The sequence below is a fragment of the Panthera uncia genome (assembly GCF_023721935.1).
Source record: "Panthera uncia isolate 11264 chromosome B2 unlocalized genomic scaffold, Puncia_PCG_1.0 HiC_scaffold_24, whole genome shotgun sequence".
Taxonomy (NCBI): Eukaryota; Metazoa; Chordata; class Mammalia; order Carnivora; family Felidae; genus Panthera; species Panthera uncia.
In genome coordinates this window covers 74,056,981-74,076,889 of record NW_026057580.1, presented here as the reverse complement: position 1 = coordinate 74,076,889, position 19,909 = coordinate 74,056,981, and the positions used below count along the sequence as shown (strand labels likewise).

The 19,909-nt window shown below is 39.7% G+C and overlaps 1 protein-coding gene across 2 annotated transcripts in view; it reads left to right on the top strand.

Moving 5' to 3' along the window:
• The window catches only part of TRAPPC3L (trafficking protein particle complex subunit 3L), a 40,078-nt gene extending 34,314 nt beyond the window's left edge, over nt 1-5,764 (top strand). For both annotated transcript variants that reach the window (XM_049654212.1, XM_049654211.1), the window contains exons 4-5: nt 843-1,028; nt 5,526-5,764. In XM_049654212.1, the coding sequence (XP_049510169.1) occupies nt 843-1,028; nt 5,526-5,645 (306 nt within the window). In that variant the 3' untranslated portion in view covers nt 5,646-5,764. The remainder of the gene's footprint in view (nt 1-842; nt 1,029-5,525) is intronic.
• Nucleotides 5,765-19,909: the final 14,145 nt, after the last annotated feature.

The following is a 19,909-nucleotide window of genomic DNA, read 5'->3' as shown; positions in this document are numbered from 1 at the left end:
TCAGGTCATGATCTCGCGGTCCGTGAGTTTGAGCCCCGCATCGGGCCCCTGTGCTGACAGCTCAGAGCCCGGAGCCTGTTTCAGATTCTGTGTCTCCCTCTCTCTGACCCTCCCCCATTCATGCTCTGTCTCTCTCTGTCTCAAAAATAAATAAACGTTAAAAAAAAAATTAAAAAAAAAAAAGAAATAGTCTCCAAGATTCTCTCCATCTCAACATGGTCAAAATCTGTAAGCCCTTCAATACGGCAGACTTTTTTCAGAAGTTACTTTATGACTCATTTATGTAAATCATACCACCACTATCCCTTGCTCCTTCTCAGAGACTAGTCATCCTTTGTGATATGACTTCCTCCACTTTCGAAAGCACACCCTTGAGTCTGATTGTCCCACAGCACCCTCTACTCTATCACCTTCCCATTGTGGTGGATATGTCCTGCGTCCCTTCTCGTTCAGGATCTTACCCTTTACTAGGCTCACATGACACCTATCATGCTGGGATGTTGATGACTAATATTTTAATTTCTTACCCTCCTGAAGGATATTTATTTTTGAAAAAGATTTTTTGAGAAATAATGCTTAACTCTGTTTCATAAAGCATATTGCTTCCACAGAAAACTAGTCCCTTAGGATATCCCATAAAAATAAAACCCTTTAAGACTTGTACAGGTCATAGGGTGGGTACATGCCAAAGCTGAGTGTGAACCCACACTGGCTGACTACAAACTCCACATGCTTAACCATTGTGCTGCACTGCCTGGAACAGAATATCTGGGTGCTTTGCTAATAATAGATACTTGTTCCAGACCAAGTTTTTTAGCAGATTTTTCCCCTCTTTTTATTAGGTTGCCTTTAAGATGTACCTGGGAATTACACCAAGTGTGACCTGTAACAATCCAAGCAGAACTGAATTTTCCCTGATCTTAGACAAGAATCCTCTGGTGGAGTTTGTGGAAGAGCTCCCTGCCGGGCGATCGTCTCTGTGCTACTGCAATTTACTCTGTGGGATTATCAGAGGTGCCCTGGAAATGGTAAAGCGTATCTATTTCATTGTGTTGGGTATATTCCTTATCTCGTGCTGTGTAACAGATTACCCCCAGGTACAACCGTTTAAAACAACTAATATTTATTATCTCACACAGTTTCTAAGAATCAGAAATCCCGGAAGAGTTTTGCTAGGTGGTTGTGGCTAACAGCCTTTCAGAGCGTAATACACACACGGTCCGGCTGTTGGTCCCTTCAGGGCTGCAGTCCCTGAACACTTGACTGAGGCTAGAGGATCCACCTCCATGCTCACTCACGTGGCCTCACTGGCTGGCTGGCAGCTGGCTAGAGGCTTCATGAAAGTCCTTGCCACATAGGCTCCCTGGTAGATACAGTCACAACAGGTGCTGCTGGCCCTGGTACTGTGTGGGAGGGCCCTACCTGAGGGTGTGTGAATAACAGGAGGCAAAGATCACTGCAGTCGATTTTGGAGGCTGGCTTCCACACCTGAATTATTCATTGACTGAACAAAGACGGTGAGGTGATTCGCATCTGTGAAAAGGCACTGAGCTCTTGGTTTGGGGAGTAGATTCCCGTGATTCATTGCTTACATACAAAAACCAAGAGCACACTGTATGTTAGCCAGTTTGACAACAAATTATAAAAAAAAAAAAAAGATATTTTAAAAATAAAAATTAATGAAGAGAGAAAAGAAATAAGAGATTTAAAAAGGCCTGAAAAATAGTTTGAAATGTAAGAATTACATTATCAAAAAAAAAGTAGCACTGACAGCAATTTTCTAGTGAATTTAATTTGTGTGGAAAAGTAAGTAAATAATTGTGCTTCCAAACAAATCTAAGTCCAGATAATTATTCAAAAAAGAAAAAAGGCATTGAGTGTACAAGGTGAATAAGACATAGTTGCTGCCCTTCAAGAGTTTCTGTCTAGTACAGGGGCACCTGGGTGGCTCAGTTGGTTGAGTGTCCGACTTCGGCTCAGGTCATGATCTTGCGGTTCGTGAGTTCCGGTCCCACGTCGGGTTCTGTGCTGACAGCTCAGAGCCTGGAGCCTACTTCAGATTCTGTGTCTCCCTCTCTCACTCTGCCCTTCCCCTGCTCATGCTGTGTGTGTCTCTCTCTCTCTCAAGAATAAACGAACATTAAAAAATAATAATAATAATAAAAGAGTTTCTGTCCAGTAGAGAAGTCAGATAGATGTGTAAAAAAGTGTGGATAAATGGCTAGGGGAGGACCTGGGTTGGGGTGGTTGGTAGGGCAGAGATAACTTCCTAGAGAAACTAGGATAAATAGAAGGTGAAGGCCATGGGGTAAGGGGAGCAGGGGAAAATAATGTTCCAGGTAAAAGGAATAGCATGTCCAAAGGCACAAAAAGAATGTTTCATTCAAGGAATGAGAAACTTGAATTAATTCCATAGAGATGACATGTAGATTGAGATATTGTCTCGAGTAAGGTTTCAATTCTTTACAGAGGCTTAATTTTTATTTTTTATTTTATTTTATTTTATTTTTTATATTAAATATAATTTATTGTCAAATTGGTTTCCATACAACACCCAGTGCTCATCCCAACAGGTGCCCTCCTCAATAGAGGCCTGATTTTTAAAAAGTGGCGGGGCACATTCATATGACAACCTTGGGAACAATCTAAAGATTGTTATATTGAAAGCAGCAGAGACCCATTATAGGTTTATAAAGAAGGGAATGGTATTTTGAAATTTGTGTTTTAGGAATTTTATCCCTTTGTCAACAAAGTGAAAGTATACAGGAGGAGGGTACAGTGCTGGAGGGAAGAAGAGGGCAGTTAGGAAGCTGATGATGGTAACCTCAAGAAAAACTAGAATAAAGCCCTGACAATAGGAGTGGAGAGGAGATTGATGTGAACAACATTAATAAGGCAGATTATTAACTAATTAAACTTAAAACTAGGCTATTAGTTGACTGAAAGAGATAAGATTGGGAAAAAGATTCAGGAATTATTTAAGGTTCTGAGCAACCTGTAAGATGGTTGTATTGTTAACCAAGAGAGCAAAACAAGGAGGGGTACACTGGGGGTTGGGAAAGATAAAGTGAGGAGTTCAGCTTGGAAGATTCTAGAATTGAGGTGTCTAACATACAAACAAGTGATGATATTCAATAAGCAGTTGTTTTACATGTCTGGAAGCCACAGATGTGGGCTGGAGAGTCATTGGAACTGTCAAAGGATGCCTAGGAAGTGTGTAGAGTAAGAAGGAAAAGAAGTCACAGGTGGAACCGTAGGAAGCAATAAAACATAATGAGTAAGTTGAAGAGAGAATACAAAGACTGCAAAGGATACCAAGAAGGAATAAACAGAAGTGGGAAAGAATGGAGTCAGAAACAAAGGAGGAGAGTATTTCAAGAGGTTCCTCGAAAAATTAAAAATAGAACTATCCTACAACCCAAAAAATTGCACTACTAGGAATTTATCCAAAGGATACAAAAATGCTGATTTGAAGGGGCATGCACACCCCAATGTTTATAGCAGAACAATCAACAATAGCCAAAGTATGGAAAGAGCCTAAATGTCCATCGAATATGTACATATACATATGTATATATGTATTATATATATATATAATGGAATACTACTCAGTGATGAGAAAGCATGAAATCTTGCCATTTGCAACAATGTGGATGGAACTAGAGTGTATTATGCTAAGTGGATAAGTCAGTCAGAGAAAGAGAAATATCATATGATTTCACTTGTATGTGGAATTTGAGAAACTCAACAGTTAACATAGGGGAAGGGAAGGAAAAATAAGATAAAAACAGAGAGAGAGAGAGCAATACAGAGAACAAACTGAGGTTTGCTGGGGGGTGTGAGGGGTTAAATGGTGGCAGGCATTAATGAGGGCACTTTTCAGGATGAGCACTGGGTGTCATGTGTAAGAGATTAATCACTGGGTTCTATTCCTGAAGCCAAGACTACACTGTATGTTAACTAACATGGATATAAATTTAAAAAAAGAAGAAGAAGAGGGAGTGATTCCCAAGATCAAGGATAGCAGAGATGCTAAGTAAAACAAGACCTGAAAAATATTCACAACATGTAGGAAGGAAAAGGTCAGGAAGGACCTTAGTGGGATGGGAACCTGAAGGAAGAAGACAATCTGTCAAAAACTCTTGATCAAGGGCAATTTAGAAAGAGGTAACAGTCCACAAAGTCTAGTTTTTCCAGAAGCTGAGCTTTTAAAAGTGGTGAGACCAGAGAGTAGCCAAAGATTAGACATGATAATGAGGCATGCATATAATTTTCAATTATCTGTGATAATTAGAGGAAGGATATAATAACAGGTAATCCAAAAGAGTAAAACAATAGCCATAATGTATTATTCACACAGACCTTCCATGCTCTGTCCTACCAATTTTTTAGGCTTGCCCTATAATCAAGAAATCAAGAAAGAGGAAGGGAGATGTTCTGGGAGCTTACAGACAAAGGGAGGAACCATAAAACAAAGGCAAAAATAAGATAAATAATTCTCCAGTTTTCACAGACAACATTTGATTCTATATGCTATTTGACAAATAGCTATCAGGCTTCATGTGGCCTCAGGTATCCAAATAGCTTCAACATAGCCTCCTTGCTCATTTTAACTGACCTTCTGACAAATTTTGACAAAGACAAAAAAGATCTTATTGGGGGAAGATGAGGGTGAACATAGCTTCTATATTAAGATCTTATTGGGGGAAAATGAGAGTGAACATAGCTTCTATATTTCAATTGCCTACTAGACCCAGGCTTTTTCACTTATTATTTGTTTTACCAAGTACTTTTGCTTTTATCTTATTTATCACAAGGACTTAAAATAGCTGAACAGATACTCTGTCAAGGGTAGTCGGTCAGCAATATGATGCTCTTATGTGAATACATTTTAATGAATAGACAAGTAAGCCCTGTGGGATCACTTCAATGTATGGAAAGTGGGAAATTCTTTATGGTAGAAAAGAAGGGCTGGATATCAAATATTCATGTCTGTAATTTCAATCTTTAATTTTATATTTATAATTTATTTAGTTGATACTTTTTCAAAGCTCTCAAAGTCGTGATTGCTACATGTTGTTAGCACAAGTGATGCTATTTGGCTGATGACAGAATGATTGATAGCAAGTTCGTTGGAAAGAAATCATTTAAGAATCCATTTATCCTTGGAAGTTCTGCTTGACAAGGCACATTGGGTCAAGGCTATAGATGAGCTCTGCACTGTGAGCAAAAGTGGGCCCATGTCCCTTGACTTGCCCTGAATCCCCCAGGTTGGGCGTGGCCTGGACCACCCTTCTCTCTGCAGGCTCACACCACAGAGCTGACCCACAGCCAGATCATCTCTGGAGGACACACAGTAAAGGGCCCTTCATCCATGGAGCAAACTCTTTTTTTTATCATTCCATAAGGAAAGTGAGCCCCTTATTGGTTATAGAAAGCTGAAAAAAAAATTTAGAGAGTTTTTTTAAATTTTTTAAACATAAATTATGCGTGCCTGTTTTGTTTTGTTTTTTTCTCTTTCCTAGGTTCATTTGGCTGCTGATGTTACATTCTTGCAAGACACACTGAAAGGCGACCGTGTGACAGAAATAGGAATAACATTTCTGAAAAAGCTAGATGAGAAAAAATACAGACGGAAAAAATGAAGAATTGCATGCAAAACGCCACAGGGTGGCCATTTGAGGAGTTAATATTATCTAAACATATATAGCCATAGAAATTTTGAATTGTTTAATAATAGCATGGGATTTAAAAGGCTTCTATATCCACCAGAAATTTGAAGTGCAGGGCACTAGGAGTTAAAGCTGTTTTATTTCTTTGTTTATAAATCACACATTTTTAATCTTATGTCCATAAGATTACATCTACAAATAACTCTTCGTAAGATGGGATACATGAATTTCACATATCATATAGTTTGTCCTAACAGAGTCTATTGATTTCATTTACTTATGGCAATGAAAAAAAATCACAACCAGCTACTCAGTTAGTATATTTACCCATTCTCATTGGAAAAATAGATGAAATGATACAATATAGAGTTCACTATATAGAGATAATTTCTAGATACTGTATAGAAACAGTGCCATTTATAATACCTTTTCATCTTTTTGAGAAACTATGGATACAATTTCTCTCATATATTGGCTTGGTTAATCACTTTAGCCTCCCAAAGTTGCTCTCTCTTGATTTATAAATACCAAGGCAAGCTGTTTATTTGGACGTTAATTTTAAAATATTTTTAAATAGCATTTAATTTTAATTAATTTAATTTTTAGATAGTATTAACCACATTTCTTCCTTTTCTCATGAAATATTGCTGATGGTCAAGCCAGAAAATCTCTAAAATGAGAGGTCAATAATGTTTTTTTGAAAGTACTTTCTAACCCCAAAGCTTATTAAGTTAGAAATTTTGCTGTCATTTTTATCCCCTAAACACCTTACAAAGCATACTTTGTGCCCAGAACATATTTAAAATTCAAAATGTACTGGATTAAATACACAATAATCGTTACCAGACCATCAGCATACAGGTAGCCTTTATGGCAGTCCGGGATCTAGTGGGATCTTCAGAGAACTGAAATTACAAGTAAGCTATAATTAGTATGGGCCCATCCGTTAAAACTGGTGTAAGTGATATGAGAGAGGTAGACTTCAGTTGGACTCGGGAGCCTGAAGACACTATCCCTCCAGCCTGAAGACACTAGTCTCTTTCTAGTGGATTCAGGTGATCCTAATTAGTGGCTGATCTTGGGAAAGGCACATAGTCTCTCAGGCACACTCTCTCTCATCTATAAAATGGCACGGTTGGACATGATAAATATCTTAAATTATATAAATGAGTTTGAATGGCATCAAGAACCACTCTAGGGCCCCTGAGTGGCTCAGTCGGTTAAGCATCTGACTCTAGATTTCGGCTCAGGTCTCACGGTGTGTGTTTGAGCTGACAGCATGGGGCCTGCTTGGGATTCTGTCTCCCTCTTTCTCTGCCACTGTCCCCCTCGCTCTCTATCTCTCTCTCTCAAAATAAATTAAAAAAATAACAATAAGCTTAAAGAAAGAAATATTTTTAGAAGAACCACTGAAATTCCACATTTTTGGACTTTAGAAGACGATGAGGAATTTCTTTGTTCCCTGCCTACCCAGCTGTCTCTTCAAAAGGACATTGAAGTGGGTATTAGGATCAAATAGAGTCCCTGGGGCAGCTGTAGCGACCATGGAAGGAACTTCAAACCAGTTCCACGGACGACCAGGAATAGAATCTGGAAGAAGATTACCTGACATCAGAAGGGATATCACAGTGCCACGTATTTTAAACTGATGCCTCCAGAAGAATGTTTGCAATCCATCCCAAAGCTTCTTTTGGGGGTGTTTCCATCTTCTGTTCAGTTTCCTCTTTCTCCTTTATAGTACACTCACCTCTCCAGGAACCCAAAGTACCCATGTCTAAGGGCCTCTCTCTTCAATCAGCACTCAAGTACACTTCCATGCTCTGCAGTATTCTCTTGTCTACACTTTCCTCTCCTCTCCCAACTCAGCAATCCAAACTCCCTGGGGCCGCTGTCTTCATTACCCACCCACCTGAAGACAGCTGATTCTGATACTCTGATGCTGAGTGTTAGAACGGGTGATGGTTTCAGGATGAGTTTTGTTCTCTGTTCTTTTGTTTTCCCTTACCTTAGAGAGGGAGACCAGCCTTTTGGATTGAATTTATGGTACAAACAGTGACCTATATCACCAAGAGAAAAGACTGTTCAGTAGTCCCCTCCACCTTATCCCCAGGGGATATGTTCCAAGACCCCAAATGGATGCCTGAAGCCACTGATAGTACTGAGCCCTATATATATACATATCTGTGATAAGGTTTAATATATAAATTAGGCACTGTAAGATATTTATAATAATGATAAAACAATGATAGCAATGTACTATAATAAAAGTTGTGTAAATGTGGGCTTTCTCTTTCTCAAAATATCTTAGTGAGCTGTACTCACCCTTCCTCCTGTGATGCCGTGAGATGATAAAATGCCTATGTGATGAGATGCAGGCATTGTGACCTGGTGTTAGGCTACTATGGGTCTCTGACCAGAACTCAAAAGAGGTATCATCTGCTTCTGGACTGAGGTTGACTAATGAAAGCAAAACCACAGGTGGGGAGAGACCACTGTATTCAGTAAGAACTCCATCCTGAAGAATGGGAGAATCTAAAAAATGCTGTTCATGAGAATTAGAGCCACATAGACACATTTTCGAATAGCCACATTCAAAAAGTGAAAAGGAGCAGGGAACACTAATTTTAATAATATACTTTTTTTAGACTAATTATCCAAAATATTATTTCAACAGTCAATATAAAAAGTATTGACGGGGGGGCGCCTGGGTGGCGCAGTCGGTTAAGCGTCCGACTTCAGCCAGGTCACGATCTCGCGGTCTGTGAGTTCGAGCCCCGAGTCAGGCTCTGGGCTGATGGCTCGGAGCCTGGAGCCTGTTTCCGATTCTGTGTCTCCCTCTCTCTCTGCCCCTCCCCCGTTCATGCTCTGTCTCTCTCTGTCCCAAAAATAAATAAAAAACGTTGAAAAAAAAATTAAAAAAAAAAAGTATTGACGGGGCGCCTGGGTGGCTCAGTCGGTTAAGCGGCCGACTTCGGCTCAGGTCATGATCTTGAGGTCCATGGGTTCGAGCCCCACGTCGGGCTCTGTGCTGACCACTCAGAGCCTGGAGCCTGTTTCAGATTCTGTGTCTCCCTCTCTCTCTGACCCTCCCCCATTCATGCTCTGTCTTTCTCTGTCTCAAAAATAAATAAAACATTAAAAAAATTTTAAAAAATTATTGAGACCACTTACATCCTTTTAAAAAGTGTCTTTGAACTCTATATTTTACACTTTTAGCACATCTCAATTCAATGGTAAATTTTCAAAGCTTACAGTGAAATGTAGTCCTACCAAAACAGTAAAATTGTGTTTAATAGCTTCAATTTTTTTTTTAATTTAAATGAACTAAAATTAAATTAAATTTAAAAATTCATTTCCTCAGTCACACTAGTCACATTTTAAGTGTTCAGTAGCCATATGTGGCTAGTGGCTACTCTAATATACAGCACAAGTCTACAATTCCCAGTCACAGAACTGTAGGGTCTCCTTGACCTTCGACACAAAGTATTAATGGGGAGGATCCAAGTTCGTAGAGAGGGAGAAAGGAGACAGAAAGAAAAAGGTCTTTCTCAGAGACCATCAGAGATCAATGAAATGCTTAGTGGTGATCCATAAAAACAGAGAGGCTTCTAGGTAAAGATTTCACACTAAGGAAAAGGTGCACACCATCCTCTGAGTTCCAAGTGTATTTTCACCCCCTTTGTGTGAAGTTGTCTTTCTTTCTTTTTCTGTCTTTCTTTCTTCCGAAAGAGAGAGAACGCAAGTGAGAGAGCGTCAGAGAAAGAAGCCGAGGAGGGGCAGAGACAGAGAGAGACAGAAAGAGAGAGAGAAAAGCAGGGCTCACCCAAAGTGGGGCACAAGCTCACCTGATGTGGGACCCAAACTCACAAACCATGAGATAGTGACCTGAGCCAAAGTCGGATGCTTAACGCCTGAGCCACCCAGGTGCCCCTGAAGTTGAGTCTTTCTAATAAAGGCCTTGTGGAAGTTGCACAGTGTAACTAAAGAGGTATAGAATATTTTTATTTCATAAAGGCCTTCACTCTGTACTCCAGACCCTGATCAGTGCAGAGGGAAGCCAAAAAGGAAGAAAGGTTGGGGGCAGAAAGATAGTTTATTGTTATTCAAATGACATCACCAGATTGCTGCCTGAGCTGTTTACTGGGGAGACCTGCTGTGGTTGCCTGTTCACTTATTTAAAGTTGCCAGGAATCAGAAATACTTCCCTCAGCAGCCTGCACAGTTGTTTATTGTTTTCTCAAATCTCTTAGATTCATCCGTTAGTTATTAGAAGCCTGGATCTCTTCAGCAGTTGGAGTGGACTATTAAGAATAAGCAGAAAGTTCCCTCTTCTTCGTTTATGAAGGATCAAAGTAGAAATATGGGAAAACAGATGCATGAAGTGAGAGAATGTCATTAAAACTTTCGTAACCAAAGAGGCCACTTTAATCAAGATCTGCTAAATGTTAAGTAACAAGTAAATGCTGGAAGAGATCGTATTATTCATTGTTAAGGGTCTGTCAGTTGGGACTGTAGACTGAGTGGTGCTCATATTCCACTGTCTCATCCACCAGCTAGGGAGGCTAATTAATTTCTCCTCAGTAACACTGAAGTCCATGATGAAGGCAGTAGCCTCCCAGCCCTAGAAACCTGGTATGACAAACATTTCCTTCTTTAAAAAGAGAGGCAAACTTTGTTTATTCTGCTTGGTTGCATATTAAAAAAAAAATCTGTCCAGTTGCTATATTTCTTCATTCTGGTAAACCTTCCAGAACTTTAGCTGGACATGACCAGTGGTTAATCAACAGTGGCTATGGCAAAACAGTCAACAGACAGAAGGAAAGGGGTTGCAGCAGTATAACGTGCCAGTCTATAATCGAGGCGACACCCAGTACTGATTCTATCAGCTATAGTCACCCTAAAATTGAGAATAAGGCCTGGCCATAGCAATCACTAGCAAAACTTTATTTTTTAAGTGCTTCATTAAGAGAGGAGGAGGTAAACAAAACACATCAAAAGTTGGAAATCCTTCACTAAAAACAGGTAAGAAATAAATGTCCTAAGATAATTCCTTGTTCCCCCTCAAACTGAAACTCTTTCCCAATTAAATCTTTCTTTGTTTTTCTTCCTTCAGTTTCTTTTGTCTTCCATTTTTTTTCTTCTAGAAGCTCTGTTGCCACGACATATGCTTCTCTCTTTTTCCTAAAGAATCTTCCAGCAACTCCTTTATTTAATCCTTTGTTCCCCTTCCATTTCCTTTACATTCATTATGCTTCATGTAATGGGTATTTGTTAGCTGCATATATCTCCACTAATAGAATGACACTTTCCTGTTGAGGTGTCCACCATTTTATTAGGCCACCCATCCTTCAGGAAAAGTCATCTCTATCCCCTGCTCCACTGCTATCACCCGCGCACAGTGGCTCTTTCCCAGTTTAAAATCACTGCCTTGCCAGTCGGATCGAAGCCAGTCAGGACATGGCATCCCCTAGCCCACAACCTTTGCTGCTGACATAGGGCAGAGGTCCAGGATGAATGGATTGAAAGAAGAAAAGTCTGCCTGTTACATGAGCTAATAAATTCGCTGTATTCTTTAAGCGAGTAGTGTTATGTTTCACTGCATAATTAGTATGTGAAAGGTCAGATAATTTGCATCATATTGGAGAATAGCAAAGAGAATAAACTTTATTATTACATTTTTCACATGGTTGAATGCTCAACGAAATGAAGTTGGATTTACAACAGCTCTCCTCCTCACAGAAAGGAAAGGGCTGTGGGAGACAGAGAATAGAGAGAGACCGGCATGATAGTGTGCATCCACCCAGCACACAAGTCCCAGAAAGGGGAGATCCCACAGGGAGAAGACCTTTTAAATCAGTGGTAGCTCTTTAAAAACAAACAAAACTCATACATTTCTGGTACGTCAACTATTTTTCCTGGAAACTTAAATCACTTCAGGAGTCACCTGGGGATTGCAAACTCAGAACAATCCCGATTTCCGGAGACTCTCAGTGGCCTCAATCTTTCAAGCCAGCAGACTACTTAGTGACTTTGCTGTTTCTGTGCAGTGCATGAATCACATAGAGTTTAATGGCTTAAAAGAGGAAACGCTAATTCCTTGTGGCCTGTATATATCAAACAACAGAGGCACCTGGAAATGCTACTTTCTTGGTTTGGGATTCAATTAAGATTTTTATCAGGTGCTATGCACATTAATTATATGCTGTGTCACTTAATTTTCATAACAATCTGCGAGTCATTAGGTTGATAACAAAGACAAAGTTGGACAGGAAACTACGAAGGAGTTCAATTTGCTGGCGCTTTCAGTGCATCAAAGAGGCTAGAGAGTAGAAGGAGTGGCAATGGCTCTGGAGTGTCTCCTGTCTCTCTTGGGAGGCTGAGGGACCACAAGGAGGCAGCTTAGAAAAGAAGCTAATAAGCTTTGAATATTTTGAGTTTGAGGTGCCTTTGAAGCATCCAAACAACATCAGATGTTCAGAAGAGAGGCCTGAACTGAAGACAGGCTGTGGAGTCATCAGTACACGGATAATAGTAGAAGCAGTGGATGTGGATGGCAACATCTGGGGAGAGCATGGACCTCAGGAAATATAAGGAGCAAAGAATCTGTAGAAATACCACCATTCAAGAGGCCCCAGGGAACGAAGAGCACAGGTGAGACCGAACTTTCCATTCACAGACGGAGATGGAAGAAACTGGTTACGTGAAAGCTAAGAGTCTCAAGGAGATCAGAGTGGGCAGAGACATTAGATGCCACAGAAAAGCCAAGAAAGGCCAGAAAAGGGACATTGGGTTTGATTAGGAGAATGTCTCTGCCTCAGAGCAATTTCAGGGCAAGACGGAGGCAGCAGATTTGTTGTAGTGGATTGAGGAGTCAGCAGGAGGTGAGTCACCATGTGATTATTCCAAGATGGTTCTTGGAATTTGACTGTGAATGGAAAGAAACAAAAGATACTTCGTGTAAAGTTGGGTGGCTGTTGCTCTTTTATTTTTCTTTTTTTAAGAATGCAGGCATTTGAAGCTATAGGAGACAGGAAATGACTGAGGAAGCAAGGCTCTGAGGAGGTAGAAGGGGTTGGGATCCAGATCAAAACAGTCCGACTCTGAACTGCACAAAAACTACCCTATCCCCTGAGAAGAGAGTAACGAAAGCGAGAGGGCTCATGGTTGGGGATGGGATTGGACACGTTAGGGGAAGACCTTGACAGAGCTCATGAACTGTGGCCTCAAACTTCCCTGTGAAGCAAGATTCAGAGTGTTGGTGGAGGTGGAGGTGGAGGTGGAGGGAAGCCAGATGAGAGTACCTTCTGCTCTAAGCCATGGCCCATCCTCTCCCATTCACACCCAGAAATAGAAAATAGCCCAGCCTTCGGGTTGAATGATCATACACAAGCCAGGGGAGAAAATACAGATCACCTTGACCTCTGTGCTCTAGTGAACAATTCTCTACCCTCCCACCAACACAAGGGGGATAACATCCTGAGTGGAGGCACTTACCTGAGACTCCACCTGGATCATAAACAGGATTTCCTATGTCTCGGGAGGAAAGAGAGACATTTGGTTCCAGGCCTTTTAGAGAGCTCTATCATGCAGCCAATAGATGTGTGTCCACAAAGTTGCCTCAGCTACTCCAGCATTCGGCAACACAGAAATGACCCTTTAGGAAAGCCACAGAAAGCCCCAAAACCAGACTACCAAGACTTGTAAGGTGATTTTCCCAAAGATGTAAAAGAAATGACATTGTTTCCCTTTGGAAAAGATTTTCCAAGGGTTCATAGAGAATCTTGTGAAAAGCTAACATAAATGGCACTGTTGGGAGGAAAAACACCCCAGGGAAAGAAGCACAAAAACTGAACCTAATAAGTAAAAGTGTCCACTGACATAATTTTTATTGCTGCAGAGACACTTAAAACCGACAGGAAGAAGAAAATGCCCTCCCCCACCGTCAGCAGTTCCTGAAAACTGTAACCTGTGACTATTCTGTGGCTGCCTAAGGCATTTCAGATGGTCAGGAAAACCTCCAGGTCTAAACAATACACTTTTCAACCCCCTTTCTTTTAAGCTTTCTGAACACCTGCTGGGTTGAGTCCCTCATGAGGATGTCAAATCTAAATGAATGAATGGGGGGGGGGAGGGGAAGGAACTGCAAAACTAGTTACTTGAGTTTAGACAGATCAAGAGGCAATTCTTTGCCAAGAATTCAACCACTCCAGGCCCAGTAGTTGATTAAGATGGTGTTTCTGTGCACGGATTGGGCCAGCTGTCTCTTGGCAAGGATTTGTACTCTAATCTAAAGTTAAATATAGTTGAACATAGTTGAACTACAATAATATGTCTGGTGGCTCCTTCCAAGGAAAGAAGTATTTGCAGTAGATTTGGCTTGGAAGCAGGGAGAAATCCATGCAACAACTCAGAAAGTTCTTTTCAGTTCTGGGATAGTGGACTTTATAGAAAAAGCTATAAAGATAAAAGTTTAGGACCAAACATGGTCTTGGAGATATCTAAAGTATCCTACTTTTTACATTCATAAGTTTACTGAGACCTGAAAGGTTGATAATGTCATGAAAAAGACCCCAGGGAAGGGCAAATTGAATACATAAATACTAGCATATGGAATTGCTTATTCTGATACAGACACAGGCATGTTCTAGTTCCCACTACCTCATCAGGGACCTTATTCTTATCACTTATCCACCTTCACCCTCCACTTGGCTCCTCCTCATAAGACTAAAAATATATTCAAGACTCTCCCATCCTAGGAAAAACATTCTCTTAACGCTGCTTCCCTTCTTCTACTGGCAAACTTTGAGAAAGCATGATGTAGCGGGAAAATGTTCTATGGCCTGAATGTTTGCCTCCCTCTAAGTTTCATATGTTAAAGACCTAATCCCCAATGTGATGGTATTTGGAGGTGGGACCTTTGTGATGTGACTGGGGTTAGATTAGGTCTTGAGAGTAGGACCCTCGTGATGGGGTTAGTGCTCTTAGAAAAAGAGAAAGAGACCCAAGATCTCTTTCCTCCCCTTCCGTGTGAGGATATAACAAGGCAGCCATCAACAAACCAAAGAGAGGGTCCTCGCCAGACACGGGATTTGCTGGCATCTTGATCTTGAATATCCCAGCCTCCAGAACTGTGAGAAATAAATGTTTGTTGTTATTTAAGCCACCAAGTCTGTGGAATTTTGTTCCAGCAGCCCTAATTGTCTAAGAAAGAGAGCCAGTTTTGAAAGCGTATAATTCTATGTTGAAATGCTTGCCAGTGCTTACGTTAAATCTCTCGATTCTGACTCTTCTATTGTGTTTCAGCTGACTATTGATCATAAGTCTCTTTCATTCCTCTCCAGCTCCTCTTCCTTCCCCAAATTCTGATAGATGCAGGCTCTGTGGTTTGCACTTCTCTTGAGGCCGATGTTTCCCCTGTGTTGAACAGTCTGACACAGAAAATGTCACCTCTCTACCCTTTCACCAATCTGCTCCTATTCCCTACTCTACTTATATGTCCCAGAAGCATATATTTGGTGTGTTCAAAAAGCCAGCTCATTATTTCCTCTCACTCCCTGTAAAACCTCTTTTTCCTCCAACATTCCTAAATCCTAGTTAATGGTCCCATTGTTAAAACTAAAAGCCTCCTGTTAATTTCTGACTCCTCCCTCCCTTTTACTTCTCACATTGAATCTGTCACCAAATTCCTATAATCCTACATCCTAAACTCCTCTTGATCTTTCTTTTGCCCTCAGTCCAGGGCCTCATCTGTTCTCCTTAAGTTGCTTCCTGATGTGATTTTTAGTTTCTATTTCACTCTCCACTCTGGAATCAAGTGATCTCTATAATATACAATACAGCCACACTGCAAACTTCTCAGTTTTCCTGTTGGCAAGATAGAGCTTCTAGTACGTACTATACTCCTTATCCATCCAGTGAAGTCCAACTCAATCTCTCCTACTTGGTGAAGACTATCCTAAGTGACCCATCTCCCCACCCCACCACTGGACCAAATGAGTTGCCCACTAATTTCTGGTCTCTTTAGTACCTTTTACATGTCTCTACACTATACGCTGAGTATTTGCCTACATGTCTTTCTTCCCAACTAGCCTGTGAGTTCTTCTTTGGCAAAAAGCACATCTTTTTTACCTTTGTATTCCCAGCACCTGGCACAGTTCCTGACGATCAATACTTCTTAATATTTTTTGAGTGGCAAATATAGAGTGAATGAGTGAATGAATGAATGAATGAAATGGTAATTTATAGGTCTTATTGGCCCATTTTGGAAGATTGTTCTCCATTTTATCTTCATGTGACCTTCTGTTGCTAACGTCAAGCTTTTAGGGGAAAGTTCTCTGAAATACTGTATAAAACACACGGAATGCATCTGTGATACAGACTCCTTTGACCCTGAGGATACCTAGGGTGCCTTGACTCATCAAGCTAGGAACTGTGGACTCTGCTTTGCTCAAGAAGGTGAGATTAGGCTGGAGACCATAACGTCACTGCACCTTTGCTCTGCCCCTTAATTTTCTGGTGTAACCAGAGTCTCCATGACAAAAGGGTAAATAAATGTTGGTTATTCTACTTGTCCTTTGGCTCCCTCCAGGGCTCATTGTCCTCAAGGCATATGCTCTAAAATTAAAAACCATACGGGCTATAATAGAATGAATGTGCACACATTATCCAAAGAGATTTTATTCACCCTCATAGGTAAATTGAAATAATCTTAAAAGAGGCACAGTAAAAGTGCTCGTTGTATTACCAAGTCGTGCTAAATAATACCTCCACCTGTTCTCTATATATCTCTTGAATCAAGTTTGCTTCCCTATACACTGCCACTGCCTTTGCTTTCATCCTTATCACCACAGCAGTGATTTTCTCATCCTGCAATCCCTGGAAACCAACCACTATTTTCTTCATTATGTTATGTGTGAGAGTAGTATTGTAGTTATTCAGGATATTATCATCTCTTGACAGATATATGGTAAAAATTTTTGGAAAAAGATGACATATTTGTGTTTTTCTTTAATTCACAAAAGCATTAATCAAATGGCAAAATATTAATTGTAGATGTCTGCACAGGTTATTCATTTGTAATAACTAAAAAATAAAAACAATCAAATGTCTACCTGTAGAGGGCTGATTGAATGAACTATTTCCACATAAGGGAGTACTATACTACCATAAAAAAGAAATGAGTAATATCTTATTTATTGTATGGCATGATGACTTCTAGAATATATTGTCAAGTAATAAAAAGGAAAGTAGAAAAAAGTGTACATATATATATTTTTTAATAGGCTAAATCAAAAACATTTTTTAAAAGGGTACCACTGAGAGAGAAGAGTATGAAAACAATAAGGATAAAAGCTAGATTTCTCAAAATATACCTTTTGGGGTGATTTAGTTTTGTTACCATGTAATCACTTTACATAATAATTAAACATTTGAAATTAAAAGCAGTTCTTAACAAATGAAAGCAAAATTAAATAAATGAATGTAACTACATATCAAATTAGTGGCATAGAGAGAACTAATTCAGGCGACTTTAAACACAGTAATTTGATTGTACAACCTTAAAGGATATACCTTAAGGACAAAAAGGAGCAGAAAAACAATAAAAATAAAAATCCTAAACTTCTCTCAGAAATCAAATTGTCTATGGCAGTGTTGGTGTCCTTATTTTGAGTCTTTTGGGTACGTATTGTGGTATAAAGAAATGGAGAGGCACCTGGGTGGCTCAGTTGGTTAAGCATCCAACTCTTGATTTTGGCTCAGGTCATGACCTCACACTTCGTGAGTTCGAGCCACACATCAGGCTCTGAGCTAACAGCACAGACCTGCTTAGGATTCTCTCTCTCTCCCTCTCTCTGCCCCTTCCCCACTCATGTGTGCTCTCTCTCTCTAAAAACAAAAACAAACAAAAAAACTTAAAAGAAATGTAGTAACAGTGTGGTTATTAGGACTTGGGGTTTTGGAAATGAGGAAAAAGAGACAAAAGGTCAGTTAGATAGAGTTAAATTTAATTTTTAAAAAGCCCTGTAGTCCAGAATTTGAATAGAAAACTATGAGTATATTTTTATTTAAAAAAAATCCAGATATGATACCAAAAACACAGGCAATAAAAAATAATAAATTGTAGTACATCAAAATTAAAAACTATGTGCATCAAAGGACACAACAGGGGTACCTGGGTGGCTCAGTTGGTTAAGCATCTGACTCTTGATTTCAGCTCAGGTCATGATCTCACAGTTCGTGAGTTCAAGCCCCAACTCGGGCTCTGTGCTAACAGTGTGGAGCCTGCCTGGGATTCTCTCTCTCCCTCTCTCTCTGCTCCCACCCCCCCCCAAATGAATATATAAACTTTAAAAATATGTATTTAAAAAGGACACAACAGAATGAAAAGGCACCCTATGGAATAGTACAAAATATTTGCAAATAATATATCTGATAAGGGGTTAACATCCAGAATATACGAAGAACTCCTACAGTTCAACACCAAAAAATAAACAACTCAATGAAAAAAGGAGGCAAATAACTTGAACATTTTTCCACAAAGGATATACAAATGGCCACATGAAAAGATGCTCAACATCAAACCATTAGGGGAATGCAAATTAAAACTGCAATGAGATAACCACCTCACACTCATTAGGATGGCTATTACAAAACAAAAACAAAAACAAAAAAGCAAAAAACAAAACAAAACAGAAAATAACAAGTATGTTGAAGAGTCAAGAAATTAGAATCCTTGTGCACGCACTGTTAGTGGGACTATGAAATGGTGCAGCCCCATGGAAAACAGTGTGGTGATTCTTCAAAGAGTTAAAAATTGAACTAAAAATATGATCCAGCAATTCCATTTCTGGGTTCACACCCAAAAGAATCAAAAGCAGGACTTCAAAAAGATATATCTGTACATCCATGTTCACAGCAGCATTATTCACAATAACCAAAAAGTAGAAACAGCCCAAGTGTTCATCAAAGGATAAATGAATAAACAAAATGTGACATATACTTATAATGGAATATTATTCAGCCTTAAAAAGGAAGGAAATTCTGACAGAAGCTACAACATGGATGAACCTTCCATGAGGTACCTAGGGTAGTCAAATGCATAGAAACAGAAAATAGAATGGCGGTTGCCAGGGGCTGGGGAAAGGGGGTTTGGGGAGTCATTGTTTAATGAGTATGGAGTTTTGGTTCTGCAAGATGCTGAAAGTTCTGGAGATGGATGGTGGTGATGGTTACACAACATTGTGAAATACTTAGTACTACTAAGTACACTTAGTAATGGTTAAGACGGTAAATTTTAACCACAATTAAAATTTTTCTAAGCAACGAATCAAATGACTAAAATAAAGAACTGATATTTTATTTTTTAATGTTTATTTATTTATGTTGAGAGAGAGAAAGAGAGAGAGAGAGAGGGAGAGAGTGAGCATGGGGGAGGGAAAGAGAGAGAGAGGGAGAGAATGCCAAGCAGGCTCTGCACCACCAGCACAGAGCCTGATGAGGGACTTGAACTCATGAACCATGAGATCATGACCTGAGCCAAAATCAAGAGCCAGACACTCAACTGACTGAGCCACCCAGGTGCCCTGAGAATTCATATTTTAAAAAGACATTTAAGGGGCACACCAATTTTATAGTATATGAACCTTATTTGAATCCCAATTCAAACAAGTAATACTTTTATGAGGCAAGTAGGAACTTAAATACTGACTGGATACTTGATGATATTAAGAAATTATTGTTGTTTTTTAAGTGTGATAATGATATTGAGGACTTTGCTTTTTGGAGTCGTTTTTGTTTTAATTGAGACTTTGGTTTTATAGAGCAGTTTTAGGTTCACAGCAAAATTGGGGGAGAAGGTACAGAACTTTTCCCTTTATCCCTTGCCCCTACACATGCACAGCTTTCCCCATTACCAACATTCTCCACCAGAGCGGTATATGTTACAACTCACAAAGCTATACTGACACATCAGAATCACACGGAGTCTGTAGTTCACATAATGGTTCACTCTTGGTGGTGTACCTTCTGTGGATGTTTTACGTATTCTTTTCTAAAATATATACTTTACAGAAGGAATTGTATGACATTTGGGATGTGTCTCAACATAATCTGGGAATGGAGGGAAGTGTGTTGGAGAGTAGATAAGATTGGTAATGAGTTGATAATTGTTGAAACTGACTTAGAGGTACAAGAGGCTTCCTTATGTTATTTTCTCTACTTATGTTTATTCTTGAAAT